Source organism: Prionailurus bengalensis, chromosome D2 (genome assembly GCF_016509475.1).
Source record: "Prionailurus bengalensis isolate Pbe53 chromosome D2, Fcat_Pben_1.1_paternal_pri, whole genome shotgun sequence".
Classification (NCBI taxonomy): domain Eukaryota; kingdom Metazoa; phylum Chordata; class Mammalia; order Carnivora; family Felidae; genus Prionailurus; species Prionailurus bengalensis.
The window spans coordinates 56,544,752-56,560,294 of NC_057351.1; the positions used below are offsets into that span (position 1 = coordinate 56,544,752).

At 53.1% G+C, this 15,543-nt stretch overlaps 1 protein-coding gene across 4 annotated transcripts in view; it reads right to left on the minus strand.

Annotated features, from left to right (window-relative positions):
* CRTAC1 (cartilage acidic protein 1) overlaps positions 1 to 15,543 on the minus strand; it is a 158,693-nt gene that overhangs the window by 31,903 nt on the left and 111,247 nt on the right. For all 4 annotated transcript variants that reach the window (XM_043597191.1, XM_043597188.1, XM_043597190.1 and 1 more), the window contains exons 6-11: positions 13,873 to 14,007; positions 10,400 to 10,545; positions 7,619 to 7,755; positions 3,843 to 3,925; positions 2,865 to 2,965; positions 2,278 to 2,446 (exon numbers count right to left, since the gene is read on the minus strand). In XM_043597191.1, coding sequence (XP_043453126.1) covers positions 2,278 to 2,446; positions 2,865 to 2,965; positions 3,843 to 3,925; positions 7,619 to 7,755; positions 10,400 to 10,545; positions 13,873 to 14,007 — 771 coding nt within the window. The remainder of the gene's footprint in view (positions 1 to 2,277; positions 2,447 to 2,864; positions 2,966 to 3,842; positions 3,926 to 7,618; positions 7,756 to 10,399; positions 10,546 to 13,872; positions 14,008 to 15,543) is intronic.

Genomic DNA, 15,543 nt, shown 5'->3' on the forward strand with positions numbered 1-15,543 from the left:
TTGGGCAGATCTGGATTTGAGTCTCAGCTCTGCCACTGATCTGTCATGTGACCTTGGGCAGGTTTCTTAATTGCCCTGATCTTCAGTTTTCCTATTTGTAAAGTGGGGATAAATAGTGCCCGCGTCACAGGGTGGTCGTGAGGATGAAATTCAGTAATAGGAGTAAAGTGCCACCTGGATGAGTAAGACTTGCCACGTTAATCCACTCAGAGTCACTGCTCACACTTTTTGCATGTTCTTTCAGTTTTCTTCTATGCCCATATGATGTGTGTATAATATTAACATATACGTTAATTTCAGACCATATTGCCTGCTCTTTTTATGTTAGTATTATATCACCCCATAAGGTGCTAACACGCAGGGGAGGGTGTCTGATATTGAGCCCAGGTATATTTGACTCAAATGCTTTCTTCGCCATGGTGTCTTAGTAAGGACACTCGTGACTCCTCAACATTTTTTCTATGATTGCCCCTCCCCCTTCCTCTCTTTTTAGACAGCCCCCTGCACCAATCCCCTCCCCAATGCATTTCCTTAAAAACGTTTTATGTTGAAATGATTATAGATCTACAGGAATTTGCAAAGATAGTACAGAAAGGCCCTGTGTACCCATCACCCAGTTTCCCTCGATGGTTAGAGCTTATGCAACTACAGCATAATACCCAAACCGGGAAGTGGACATTGATCATGTGCATGTGTGCGTGCGTGCATGTGTGTGCGTGCGTGTGTACGGCTTTGTGTCATTTTATCACATGTGTAGGTTTGTGCAGCCCACCCCCACAATCAAGATACAGAACTGCTCTATCACCCCAAAGACCTCCCTCAGGCTGTCCCTTTATGGTCACACCCACCCCTGGCAACCGCCACTCTATTTCCTGTCTCTGTAATTTTGTCATTCCGAGAATATTATATAAATGGAATCAACAGTATGTGACTTTATGAGATTGGCCTCCCCCGCCCCGACCATAATGCCCTGGAGAGCTATCCAAGTTGCTACGTGTATCAATAGTTTAATCCTTTTTATTGCTGAGTACTATTCCCTGGTGTGGATGGACAACAGCTTGATGAACCAGTAATCTATCACAGGACACCTAGGGTGTTTCCAGTATGGGCTATTACCGCTAAAGCTACTATGAACAATCTTGTATAGGTTTTTATGTGGACATAAGTTTTCATTTGTCTGGGATAAATACCTAGGAGTGCAATTGCTGGGTTTTATAGTAGTTGTATGTTTAGTTTAGTTTTTTTTTAATTTTTTGAATGTTTATTTTTTTGTGGGAGAGAGAGAGAGAGAGAGAGAGAGACAAGAGTGCAAGTGGGGGAGGGGCAGAGAGACAGGGAGACACAGAATCCGAAGCAGACTCCAGGCTCTGAGCTGTCAGCACAGAGCCAGATGCGGGGCTCGAACCCATAAACCCTGAGATCATGACCTGAGCCGAAGCTGGACGCTTAACCAACTGAGCCACCCAGGCGCCTCTAGTTTTTTATTTTTAAAGAAACCACCAAACTATTCTGCAGAGTTGCTGTACCTTTTTACATTCCCACCAACAATGTATGAGGGATTGAGTTTCTCTGCATCCTTGCCGGCTTTTGGTATTGTCACTATTGGGTTTTTTTGTTTTGTTTTGTTTTTTTAGCTGTTCTGATAGGTGTGTAGTGATATCTCATTAATAACACAGATGTACTGTAGAGCTGTTTATGTACTGTATGTATATCTGTGCCTTTATACATATAAAAAAGAGTAGGATTTTTTTGCTCCCCTTTCCCCCAGACAAGAACCAATTTTTACCCCCTTGAGGGCGATGTCACTCTCCCCCCGAGAATGCATGGCTTCTCCAAGCTCCTAGCTAAGGGAAGTCACCAGGGGTTTGATGAGGCTTTAATCACCAAGCCGCTTCCCAGGAGGCCAGGGAAACAGCTGGTTTGGACAAGTTTGGTACAATGTCTGAACGAGGCCCCAGCCTTGGACAAAGGGAGGATTAAATACTCTGACCCCAAGGCGAACTCATTCAACAGAGGACTGCAGTGGGGACCCCTGCAAGGGGAGGGGCATGAGGAGGGGCATGAAAACCTTCCTTTTGGGCTCAGGTTCATCTCCGAGCAGGGCTGCCTGCACGGCTGGTGTCCGCCGCGGCGGTCACGGTACCTGGACTACTCTGCACGCGGCAGGTGCTCGGGCCGTGAGTCCTCGTTACCGAGCATGCTTTGGGGCGCAGTCCCGGGACCCCACTGACCAAGCACAGCAGCTCGCTGCCTGCCCCTCCCCCAGCCCTGACTCACCTAAGCCAAAGTGTGCCACGGGCTCCATCTCACACAGGTAGCCTGAACCCCCGTCGATAATCCTCAGGTGGGCCCCGCTCTTCTTGGTATAGAGCACAACCTTAGCTCCCCTGGCGAAGGCCCCGAACTGGGTCCGAGGCACCACACGCAGCCAGTTGTTGCTGAAGCCCTGCAGGGTGGGAGGAGGCAGGCCAGTATCAGGGGTGGGGGGGGGGGGGCGCAGGGAGGGAGGAAGAGAAGAAAACGTCAGAGGGAAGAGAGGAGGAAGCCGGCAGAGAAGGTGAACAAGGCAGACAGACTAGCTGAAGTTTGGAAAGAGAGGCACTGAAAAATTGAGGGAAAAGCTAACAGACTTGGGGAAAGCAGTTTCTGGAGCAAAAGTGCCAGTGGAAGGCAGAGGGACAAAGGGCTTCTCCCAGGAGAAGGCAGCCCTTGGAGGTTTACTATGTGGCTGGGAATTTATTTCCTGGGTGTCCATTTTCCACCACGCTGGGCAAGGAAGCATCCCGGGCGCCTCTGCCCTCTATCACCCTAGACCCAGGGGAGACACTAGGCTGGGCTCTACAGGTCCCGGGGCCCATGCACACCTGGTTTCCCCGGAAGACGGACAGCGGCTGAGCCATGGACTCCCCGTGGGACAAGATGAGGTCCAGCATCCCATCTCCATCGAAGTCTGTCACCACACCCCCTGCAATAAGGCAGATTTCGCTCTGGCCATCGGCCAGGAGACCCAAGCGGGAGAGGGGCTCCCAGTCAGTACCACGTCGTGGTGCATGTGCCAGGGGGTGGGAGGCAGAGAGCACAGTGCTGGGGCAGGTAGACAGGGTGGAAGCCCATCTCTGCTTCCCAACAGTCGGCTCATGGCAGGAAATCATGAAGAGGGCTCCCTTTCCCTTCCCTGAACTTGTGCATGGCGTGTATGCAAATCGCTCAGACCATGAGAACTTCTTCCTGATCTATTACACGCGGCCTTTGCATTTTCAGTTTTTGTCAATGTATCGTGTTTGCATATGCATGGTCTCCTTTTGGTCCTCGCTACAACCCAGAGAGGTGAGGAGGGCAGGCGTAGTTATCCCTTCTATGGGTGGTGCAGATCAGGACCCAGAAGATGAAACAACTTCCAAGACCACAAATGAGGCAATGGCAGGACCAGGTCTTGGGACTCCTGATCCAGTGCTCTTTCTCGGACACCAGGCTGAATGCCAAGAGGGGAGGGGTCAGACCGCAGGACCCGTGGCCTCTGCTTTCCATCCCCCCCCCCCCCACCTGCGTCACTGGCAAGGCATTGCCAGAGAAGCTACTGCCTACCCGCCCCCCGCCCCGCCCCCGATTCCCAAACCCCTGCTCCCAGCAGCCCCGAGACTGGAAGTATAGGTCATCGCCTCCTCTGCTTCTGGCCTGGCGCTCCCAGGGGCTCAACCCTCTCTCAGGGTGAAGACCTCCAGAACGGCAGGGAAGGAGTCCAGTGCTGTGGAGTTGGCTGCCCCACCCCTCCTGCCCTCACCCTGGCGTACAGGCGGTGCTGAGACAGAGGAGTGCGGGCCTGAGCCCTCAGGTGCCCTCACCTGTGCCCCGACCCTCAGGCTCCAAGGCATCGCCAGGATTGAGCTCCTCGATGAGAGGGTCGCCGTGTTCCCTGCGGATGACACTGCAGGAGAGGAGACAGGTCGTTCCTGGATTAGCAGCATGCCAGCCAGGAACCCGTGGGCCCCCTGAATCCAGAGGCCCCCTCACTCCATCCTCTGTCCCCTGAACATCCCCAGGCACCCTGTGCATCAGCCACGGCCTGGATGTCTACGGAGCCGCTCTCTGTTCACAGAGCCTGCCTACACCCTGTCTGTCCCCTTCTTGGGTTTTAATTTACATTGGTAAATATTGATTTTTCCCTCTCTAATGGATGAATTATAGACAGCCTGGGGAAGGGCAGCTGATGGATGGAGAAGGGGCAGGGAAGCAGCTACCTTCAACTGACCTTCACTTTCCTTCCAGTGGCCCCAGGTTTCCAAGTTCTGGGTGTGCCCAGGATTGAAACCACTCAAACGCTGCCTCCTCCAAGCCCTCCTTGATAGTCCTGCTGGAAGCAATGCCTTCCTGCTTGGCCTTTATCACTTTCTGCCTTGTGCTAAAGCTCTGAATGGATGCGTCTTATCTCCTAGTTAGACTGCAAGTCTTTGCAGGCCGGGACCACGTGTTACTCATTCTTGCATCTCCCACAGCACCTAACACAGCGCGTGGCTTGCAGAAAGCTCTGGGCGCACGTCTGTGGGACACAGGGATGAAGTCCAGTGGCAAAAAGGGAGGAAAGGGCTCCCCTTGGGCTGCAGGGGTTCTGTCTACTTTAAGCTCTGAATCACGGTAATATTTGCTTCAGAAAAGCCCACTGTGAATGTCCTGCTCTTTCTCCACACTGAGCTGAATGCTGATGATGGTGGTGAGCTCTCCTCCGATTTTTCTCTCATTAGAGTCTCACAGCCTTGGGTGCTCTGGATGTGTGGAGCAGTGCTGGGGGGAGACAGGGCTGGGAGGGACGTGATCGCTCTCCCCGAAACACTGCAGGTGGCTCTTGTCTGCCCCTCACAGAGAGTCATCAGAGGGCTGAGAGGTGGCTAGTACTTTCAGAAGGGGGCAGGGGTCCCCTGAGCTGGAGCCTGTGGTGGTGGGGGGGGGTGCAGAACTGCAAGGGGTCTGCAGCATTGAGTAGCTGCCCCGGAAGAACCCTCCGTCCACCACACGGGGCATCTGTGCTGAGCACATCCACGTGTGTGGCGTGGGCCGAGGGCGGCGTGCCTGGTTGCACTTGGGCGTCTGTGCACCTGCTGGAGGTATGTATGCCTCAGCCTGCCAGCAACCACGGTCCCTTTGACCACCTGTGTCCCGCAGACTCTTTGCGGCTGGGCAGAGACATCCCTTGGTTCAGGTGACAATGCACTCAAGGGTTCCTGAGGATAAGTTCCGCTGTATTTGTGTATTCACTAAACAAATTCTTTTGCAGTGACTTCCGCGTGCCGTCCGCTGTGCTGGGCCCTGTGGCTATGGTGTACATCAGGAAGGATGGAGCTCAGGGGCCACGACGACGGGGGGGTCTCATGCAGCGTGCTGAAGGCCCACAGGCAGGGGGGCTGCGGGGAGGGCAGCGCTCGACAAGCTCACCCAGTTTTAGGTAACCAGGACAGGCTTCCTGGGGGAAGGGCCAACTAAGCTGAGACCAGAAGGATGAGTAAGTATGTGTCATTGAGACGAAGAGGGAGGAGCAAGGCGCAGAGTGGGTGGGCAGCACGAGGCTCCAGGCCTGGCACGGCCCAGAAGTGAACAAAGCTGGCAGGTTCTGGAGCTCAGTTGTGAACGGGGAAGCGGAGAGTGGGGACAAAGCCGGGAAGTGTGGGATGAGCCAAAGAGAAGGCAATGGGGACCCTCTAAGAGGTTTTAAGCAGAAGAAGGTGTGGCTAGATCTGCATTTTCAACAGCTTGCTCTGGAGGACTAGACACAGACACTTGCTGAAGGTGGATGCAGGAATCCCCTTGAGAGAGATGAGGTGCGGTCCAGGGGTGATGAGAACAGATCAGAGGCACGTCTGGTGTGACCACACATATCCCGGCTGGCCTGGGAGAGTCCCTGCTTGCCTGCTGTCCCACCATTAACAGGACCCCCTTGCACTCAGCAAGCATCTGGTGTGGGTGACGAATTCCCTGGTTACTCTCCTCTTCATTGAAAGATTGCAAGCTCAAACCCACTGAGGTTTTGGGTCCCCAGTGTCTCCTACAAGGAGCCTGCCACGTTCTGTTCAGCAACAGGGACAGGTTGGGGCTAAACTTCCCGAGTGGCCGGCTGAGTGGTGGCCCGAGCTATAGCCCCTCACACTGTTGGCTGTGTGCTCAGGACCCAGCCATCTGCCACCGGGACTTGGAGCACAGCCACGGACCTCGGAAGTGGCTTCCACGGCTGCTGCGTGGAGGCAAACACACTAACCCGTGGGGCCACTATGTGATGACACTGTCTTCATCCATGGCAGCTCTGGGCCAGCCCGCCCTCGGGGTGGATGGTGTGACAGGCAGGCAGACAGGGGAGGCGCCTGGGTTCTGGGGCCACAGGGATGAGAGCACTAGACCCCCTGGTGCTTAGGGGCCCTGGCGAGTGACACTTTATTAGCCAGAGAAGGAAAGTGGTGTCTGTGTAAACGAGCAATTGATCTTCCGCAATTAATCTGGAAGTTGTGAATAAGCTTTTTGCAAGGCACCTAATTAGTAAATCTAGTGCCTTCGGGGGGTGATTACATCCAGTCAGGATTGATGCTTTGTTAATAATTATATTTAAAAACATGCTTAGTCACAGCTCTTGCCTTTTATTAATAGTTAGGGCCCCCCTGGGGTAGGGGATGGGGGCGATGGGGGCCTTGGGGAACCAACAGGTGATCGGGCCCATTTCCTGAATCCAAAGCCCCCTGCCCCACCTGCCTCCTCTCCCCACCTGGTCCTGAGCCCCATTAGCATGTTTTAGGCCAGGAACAGGGCTGCCTCAGGTCACATGGGTCCTGAGGTTCCCCAACAGCAGTTCTCAAACTTTAGTGTGATAGGAATCACCTGATGGATGCCCAGTGTTAAAAATAGAGATTCCTGGGCCTTACCTCTGGAGATTCTGATTCAGGAAACCTGGGTGGGCCCTGGGATTCTGTACTTTAAATAAGCACTCAGGTGATTCTGGTGACAGTGGTCCCCGGACCCCTCTTAGAGAAGTATTGCCTCTGAACATCCAACCTTTCCTCCCCAGATGCAGATCCTTAACAGATTTCTTCCATTCTGTCACTCCCTTTAACTTGTCTACCATGAATTGTCTCATCTAGCATTTCCCAAGGCACGTTTTGCAGAGCACTAGTCCCAAGAGGAAAATCTTTGAAAGGAGTGTCCTGTGGTCAAATCTATTTGGAATACTCCATCTACCTTTCAGAAAATAAAAACACTCATGGTCATGTTAAAGGCTCTGAGAAGTCCTGCAGCCAGTAAACCTGCCTGTCTTTGCTTACCCACAGGTGCACCCAAACAAATCTGACTCTGTAACTCCTTTTTGTGGTTGTGTGGATTTCTCTCCCATAGAGCTTGGCTTCTGGACACGCTTTGGGCCATGTCTCTGACCATTTCCCCCACAACAGCAGGACACCAGCTTCCTGCCCAGGATCTGCCCTCCATCGCACAACTTCTCTCTCAATCCTTCCTTCCCTCCTCTGTTTCTTCATCAGGGGACCTTCCCCCGCCTCAGCCCTGGGAACTACCCACTGAGTGCTACACCTTCCTCCCCAACTCCCAGCCAGTAAGAGCTCGAGGCCCCCGGCCAGGCTGAAGTGTGTACCGGAAGAGGCGGTTGGCTGAGGAGCTGCGGTGGGCGAAGTTGTTGAAGAAGATCTCCAGCTCCTGGTCATTGTCAAAGTCGGCGGCGATGACTGTGCGGACAGGGGACGGCATGGAGAACTTGGGCGAGGCGATATCCTGGGAGGAGAGAAGGCCACAGAGGTCAGCGGACAGATGAGTGGGACAGGGCAGGTGAGCAGCAGGCCGACTCCCCACACTGCATATGCGTGTGGATGCAATCCAGGAGAAAAGACAGCTGACCTAACACCTCCTGTCTCACCTCCCCCAGAAGGGACCTGTGGTGGCTGCACTCAGGGCCACACAGAACTCGGGCTGCTTATAGCAGGACAAGGAGGTAAGAGGAACAGTCCTGATTCACACCAGTGAAGCACTTGGCTGTTCCCCAGGCAGGGTCACACGTAGCCCTCCCATCAGGCACTTGAGAAAGGGCAGACATTAGTATTCCCATTTTACAGGTGAGATGATGGAGTCCTGGGGCAGGAGGGAAATCGCCCATGGTCATAGCTAATGATGGGGTGGGAGCCAGGGCTTCTGACTCCAGATGCTATGCCCTTCCTCCTCTGCAGGAGAGTCAGAAGCTGGGGGGTTGGGGGGACCTTGGAAGGTGCTGTGCATTTGAATCCAGGCTTCTCTGCTGAGTAGCTGTGTGATCTCAGGAAAGTTATTAACCTCTCAGGTCTCACTTTCTTCATTAGGAACATGGGGCTAGGAATAGCAGCTCAGGCTGTGAGGACTGCATATAAAATGCTTGGCACACAGTGGGCATGAAATAGATCCCTGGCGATCTGTACTGGCCTCGCTCACGCTATCAGTCTCACGGAATGTGGCAGAGGTGGCTTTTAGCTGTGGTTTTGCTGTTATCTTATGTTTTTTCTTGGAAGTCTTTCAATATTTTTGAGACATTTGCTTTGGGGTTTGCAGTATCAGATATACCTGTCCAGGGCTCACGGGGAGACCCTAAGCCCAGGAGAGCCCAGCTTGGGCCTCGAAGTGCTGACAGGACCTGGTGGACCTAGCAAAAGGGTCCTGGGTGAGGGACTTCCTTTGAAATAGAAGAAGATGCGTTTCTTTCGTTTGTGAGAAGAATATCTATTGTAGATGGTTTTGTCCCTTAAAGATTCGAGCAGCCTGTCGAAATCTCAGGTACCGCATGGAAAGGGCTGGGAAGGGACATTCGGTGTTTCTGGGGGTGCCCCTCTGCCCCTTGGCCTGGCCCTGCTCCTTGGCCTCTTATGCAGGTCCCCCCTTCCATCTGCTGCGGGAACAAGCCAGCCTGGGACAGCTGGCGAGCTGCCTGTTCCGGGGAGGCCAGGAGGGAGGCTGTCCCCATCAGCGCAGTAATGAGGCTGATTAAGAGCCTGGCCAGTTGGCCAGGATAGGCTGAACAGGGCCTTAAGAGCTGGAGAAAAAAGAGACCTCAGGATCTCTAATTCGTTATTATTCTATTGATCCTATAAAAATGGAAACCTACATAGCCCCCTTGGGGTCGCCCCATTGGACGCCTGGGCTTCTGAGATAATGTATGTAAAGCGCTTAGCACAGTTCCTGGCACATGGAAGGCACCTGATAAATGGGGCATCTATTATCATTATTATTGCTCCCATGAGCTCTGGAGCAGGGCCACCAGAAGGCTTAGCAGCGTTCCTCAAACCCAGCACACTGATGTTTGGGCCTGGATCATTCTGTGCTGGGGCGCTGTCCTGTGCATTATAGGACATTTAGCAGCCTCCCTGTCCTCTACCCATTAGATCCCAGTAGCACCCGTCTCATTTGTGACAACCAGGAGTGTCCCCAGACACTGTCAAATGGCCTGGGGAGAAAACCACCCCTGGCAAAGAAGCTGGGTTAGAAGAAAAGCTGAATACAGATGAAAATCATCCAGGATCAACTGCCCAAGTTCAGGGTATGCCCCCTTCCTTCCCAGAGAGCCTAGGTCTCAAGGGAGAGAGCAGCTGGGTCTGAGCATTGCAAGGTGGCTGCCTATGGGGGAGGGAGCTTGTGGTGGCCACCTAGACATAAGGTTCCTGGACACTCCCCTGGGACAATCAAGCATCAGGCAAATTCTAGAACTGTCTCACTCTTGCAGAGGATTTTGGCAAGACCCAGATACCTCCAGAACAATCTGGACTCCCTCAGACCCGTTTCAACCATCCTATGGAAGCTCCCTGAGAAAGCTCCAAACTCAAGCTCATCAGGTGGGTGGCACTGTCACCAAACAGCCCCTTTGGAGAATTCTTGGCACCACAATCTATTGACAGCTCAGGGAGGGGGCACAGAGAGGGATTTGAGGTCATCTTGCCCACCCTCTGCCAACTGTCCTTGGTGGGGGGGGGCAGCTGTTGGGAGGTCTGTAGTCTCAGCCTCCCCTGTCCCTCTATTCCCCACTGCACGCTTAGCCTGAACTTCAACTTGAAAAGGTCAGGTTTTCCAGGAGCCGCCTGGAAAAACGCTGCCGATCCAGGAATGAAGTCCACCTTCCAGAGCCTTCATTGACCTGTTCTTGCCCACCTTGGGAAGCTGCTGCCCCTCCTCTGCCTGTGGCCCCCTCTGCTCCAGGCACTAGGAGACCAGACTGGAGTCCATCTTCTTCCCCCAGATGCTACGTTCATTGTGGCTCTCCTGCCTCGAGGTTCTGCAGAGCCACAAGCCTCTTCTCAGCCTGGTGGGAGGCGGACGCAGGGCTGTATCCCCAGGATATGCCAGGGCCACTCACAGTGCTGGCCAGCGGAGGGCAGGGAGGAAGGGAGAGGTCCCCTCTTACCCGAAACCGGACCTTCCCGTGGGCGCTCATCTGCAGGTAGAGCCGGTGGGGGCCATTCCAGTTGCCGTAAACGATGTCCACTTTTCCATCACGGTTGAAGTCGGCCAGGGCAACACCTCGCCCGTGCTGGTGCGGGTCATCCACACCTGGGGAGGAAAGACAGGAACCCTCAAGGCAGCGCCCCCTGCAGGCTCCACAAACACCTTGCTGGCGCTTCTTGGAAAGAGACGGGGAGGGCGACCCTTGCGCTGACCCTGCCCTTTGAGCAGATGGGGAGCTGTGCTGGCCAGCCCAGAATTTCTCCACAGGGGCAGGTGGTGGGCCAGCCATGTGGTTACAAAGAGAACCAGACTTGTCTTCAGCTGCATCTGCCCAGCAAGCACACAATTTTCACTCAGTTTTGGGGTAGCATGGGGACGGGAAGGAGACATGGAAATTCCGGAGGACTAAAGTTCTCCCCAGGCGCCCGGCACTGCCACTGGGGTACATAGTAAGTTGGCCATCACTCTTTTGTTTAAATCTCTCAGTGGCTCCCCAGTACTGCTGGGCCAAGTTCAGATTCCTGCCTGGGGAGCACAAGGCCCCTGCCCACCTTATCTGGTCTTTATCTGATACCCCTGTATCAGAGTAAACTCCCCCTTACTCATAAGCTCTGCCTTCCTGGGTTCCTGTCGTTCCTCAAATGAGCCCTGCTCTTTCCGGCTTATGGCCTTTGCTCAAGCTTGTCTCTGCTCCAGGAATGTCTCCCCCTGGCTCTTGGTTACCTGGCTCCTTGTTTTTCTTCTGCTCTCAGCTACAATGTCACCTCCTCAGGAAGCCTCCCCTGACCACTCCCATGAAAACAGCTCCTCCCAATGACTTGGTTATCTTCCCTGACAGCCTCTCATTTTTCCCCTCCACCGTGCACATCACAGGTGCAGTTAGGTCCCTTTGCGGTTTATTTGCTTAGTGTCAGGTTTCCCCACTAGACCTTACACTCCATGAGGTCAGGGACTGTCTTCTTATTCACCTGTGTTCACATGGCATCCATCTCAGGGCCTGTGGTGATCCGGTAGTTTTCAGTAAATACTTACTGAATGAACGAAGAGACATAAATAATTTGACAGAAGGCAACTGGGGACATTGGTGACAGCAGAGGAAATACCACACCATAACAGAGAAACCCACAGTGTGCCTCATGAGCTCTGGGAAGAGAAGCTTGTGTGTTCAGTGTGACCTGCTTATGCTGTCCCCGCATCAGCCAGTGCCCACTGAGCTGATCCCGGGGGAGGACATGGGGTGGCTTTGCCCAGAGGGATGGCCTGACCTCCTGGCTGCGCAAAGCAGATACGTGCCCTCAGGCCACGCGTGGAGCTGAGAGGCTGTAGATGCTGGTTCTAAATGCTGACGCCCACGCCAACTCTTTCAGAGGACAAACTGCCCGGTGGCCATCAGGCCCTCACAGATGGTGGGTGACAGGACAATGTAATGGAGGGGGGATCACGGGATCCAGGGCACAGGGAGCTCTCGCCAGCTGCAACCACAGAGCTCCTGGGGATGGGAGCCAGGAGAAGGTAGGGCTGGGGCCCCTTGAGAACCTTGGAGGCTGAGCATCCCCTTGGGGGAGGGAAGGATCTGGACGATGGGTGGGAGGTGGGGGGTGGGGCGTGGAGAAGAGGCAGTGAGGCCCAGGCTTGAGGAGCGGGCTTCGCAAAGGAGCAGGGGCAGCCTCCCACCTCTAGGATTAATACCCCATTAATTCTCTACAAAACTCCCCAGTCCTAATGTCGGTGGCCTTCTGTGTTGGCCCATTTCTCTCCTATCTACGAGGCACCTTGACAAGGAGCTGGTTCCCTTTCACGGGAATAATCGGTGCCAGGCTGCATTTCACAGCAGCATCTGTTTGGGTGATGAATGCCCTCTTGACATGTCTTGTTAAACCCCTGCAATCATTCTGACTTTCAATTACGGGCCTAGCACCTTTCCTCTCTCCTCCCGCCAGATACCTTCTCCCGCTCCAACTTGTTCGCTCACCTCTGCTCCCATCTCTTTAACACCTTATCAAATCCTCTAGGCTTTCTCCACTACCACCTCCCTTCATTTTATGATTTTTCAGCAATGAGAAAATTTGCTGCCAGAGTATACAGCACCGGGGCGTATGTGCTTGCCGGGTGGGAGGACAGGCCAGGGCCGCTGCCTCCAGCTCTGGCTTTGCCGGGATGGAGAAGAGGGAAAGGCAGGAGGGGAGTTGACTGGCTACACGCGGAGGGGTGGTGTTCAAAATGGGAACTCCCGAGCAGAGAGCTGGGGGATTAGGTACTTGTAAGTCACAGAGAACGGACTGGTGCTCGCTCAGGGATTTGATGCTAGCTGTCAGCACTAGCTGGAGCTTGTAGGACCTTTGATCTATGTGTCTAGATTCCCGCTCACCCCTTCTTCTGGAGGCTACAGCTCATCCCCATGCTGCCCAGAAAGAGGTGAAATCAATCCTTTCATTGGCAACGTGCAGAGGAAGCGGGTGGGGGGAAGTGGTTGAAGGGCAGGCTGATTATATCCACAAACTTTTATGAAGTGTCCATTCTGCCATTCAGCAAAATTTACTGGGTGACCACTGTGTGCCAAGTGCGGTGTCAAGAATGAACAGCACAGTGCCTAGTCCTCGTAGACATAGATTATTTTAGCAAAACAGAAGCCTGACCAAGAAGTGTACGCAGGACGGTGTGAATGCAGAGGAGGGAGTGTGAATCTTGCCAGGTAGTACAGACAGAGGCAGGAAAGACTTCATAGATAACATCTGAGCTGAGTGTTGAAGGATAAATAGAAGTTCTGCAGACAGAGAAAGGGAGAAGGCACTTCAGACAGAGAGGATGGCAGGTGCAAAGGCCCTGAGGCAGATGAGGGATGAACAAAGAGGGAGGAAGGGGAGGAGAGCTGGGAACCCGAAGTACTATTTTATGTGGATTTTAGTCTCCCTCTTATTAGAGCTATTTGTTTATCCATCTTTTCCCCCCTCTAGAATACCTATGCCTGTGAGTGTATGTGTGTGTGGTGGGATGAGGTGGTGTTCAGATCAGCACCCCCAACTCTTACCCCCAGCCTGGCACTTAGCAGGGGCTCAATAAATGGCTACTTGATTGAATTCAATGGTTAAGGTGAATGTGGGGAGGGGACCGGGAAAGAGGCAGCTTGGAGGAGAAATTAAGGCTGAGAACTCAAGCAGGACTCAGAGGAACACGGGCCAATTCTAGTTGCTGGAAAATGGATACTGCTCATGAGTTACAGGCTCCCCCTTTCCCCAGTGGCGAACATTCCCCGCGGCCTGAGCCTGGGGGATGTGGAACTGAAGATAACAAGCAAGGTTTCCCTGTATGGTGCAGATGACTACTTGTCCCACTCTCCCTGAGGCCTGTGGGCCACGCTGGAGGGGGCAGGGCAGCCCGGAGGCCCCTGTGGGCCTGGGGCGTCGAGGGACGCAGGGCAGCGGTCGCACTCACCAGCACTGGCAGCAGCATCCACGAAGGTGCCGTCGCCCTGGTTGTGGAAGAGGAAGTTGGGCCCATTCTCGTTGTCACAGAAGATGTCTGAGGCGCTGCTGCTGAGGATGGGGCCCACGCTGACACCCCGGCCCCCTAGGAGAGGACATCGATCCACAGTGAGTGGCAGAGGCAAGGCCTCAGGCCCGCGAGGAGGCCTTCGAGAAGCTGCTACGGCGAGATGCCTCAGAAGAGCTTTGGGGGTGGGGGGAAATTCCAACCTTCTGGATGCTTCTCTGAGCCCAGATCTGGGCTCGCAGTCCTGTAAACTTGTGTGGAGCATGGCCACACTGGTGATGAGGCAAGTGAGGGGCAAGACAGAGTCACTCTGCGCAAAGCAACGATTCTGTGACCTATGGAACGCAGAAGCCACCATATCCTTCCCTTCCCTTCAGAGGCCAAATTCCAATACTCCCTTAGCCCAGATCTACCCACCACATTTTGGTCAAGTCACAGATTTTCCTGACAACCCCCACCCCCACCCCCAGTCATACATAAGCCAGTCAAGACACCGGGTGTGCTCCTCTTCTAAGAACATCTAGGAAGAGGTTCTAGCTAAAGCTACAGGATGTTTTCTTAACTTTGTGTGATGGAGCAAACAACTGGGAACAGGCTGAATGTCCATCAACAGCGACGGGTTGAATGGATTATGGTGCATCCATACGACAGACCATTCTGCAGCCACTAAAAAGACTGTGTAGATCCATATGTATTGACTTGGAGGAGTGCCCGTGACATACTGTTAAATGAAAAAACAATTCACCAAGTAATGGTATTGTGTAATCTTAGTTTAATTTAAAAAAAAAAAAAAAAAGGAAAATACATGATATTTCTGAACATGTTTACACAAGCTCGTTCTCGAGTTGGGGGAGAAGTGGGAAAGGCCACACCCTGAGTTGTTAACCCAGACTGCTAGATGGGGTGGGATTTGGGGAGGGAAGGAGGGACGGTAGTTGGCCTTTTTTGGGAATGTCTTTGTGTTTTCTGGCTTGTTGCAACAGAATTGCTTCTGTAGTTTGAAAGGAAAAAAATCCAATAACTACATACTTTTTTTTTTTTTTTAAAGAAAGAAATCAAGCCAGCTTTACATTGGGGTTTGATGTCTCCAAGATCAAATTTGAGCTCTCTGTGTCAACAAGTCCAATCTTAAGACATCTTGAACAAACAGCCCCAACTACTGGGCTTTGAATCAAGAGTTGGAAGCCACACCCCCAAATATTGGGCAGAAAAACAGCCTGACCAGGACTGGGACATGGATTCTAATCCCAGCAAGGCCTTTCACAAGGAGTGTGAGCTCGGGCAATTTATATTACCCTTTAAGCCTCTGTTTTCTCATCTGTACAATGGGGGTTGCGTGACCTGCTTTTTCTATTTTAGGATTTTTAAGAGGATACGTGAGGTGAGATCCTCACAGAGTCTCTTTGTGAATCCTACCCCCTTGCTACTCAGAGTCAGGTCCATGGATCTGCTGCAAGGGAGCCACCTTGTTAGAAATGCAGAGTTTCAGGTCCTTCCCCAGCCAGAACTCGCCTTCTGGAAGGATCCCTGGGTGGTCATGTGCACAGTAAAATTTGAAATGCACTGCTCTAATGGGCTATTCAGCACAATAAGAATAGTTTTCAGAACACTCAG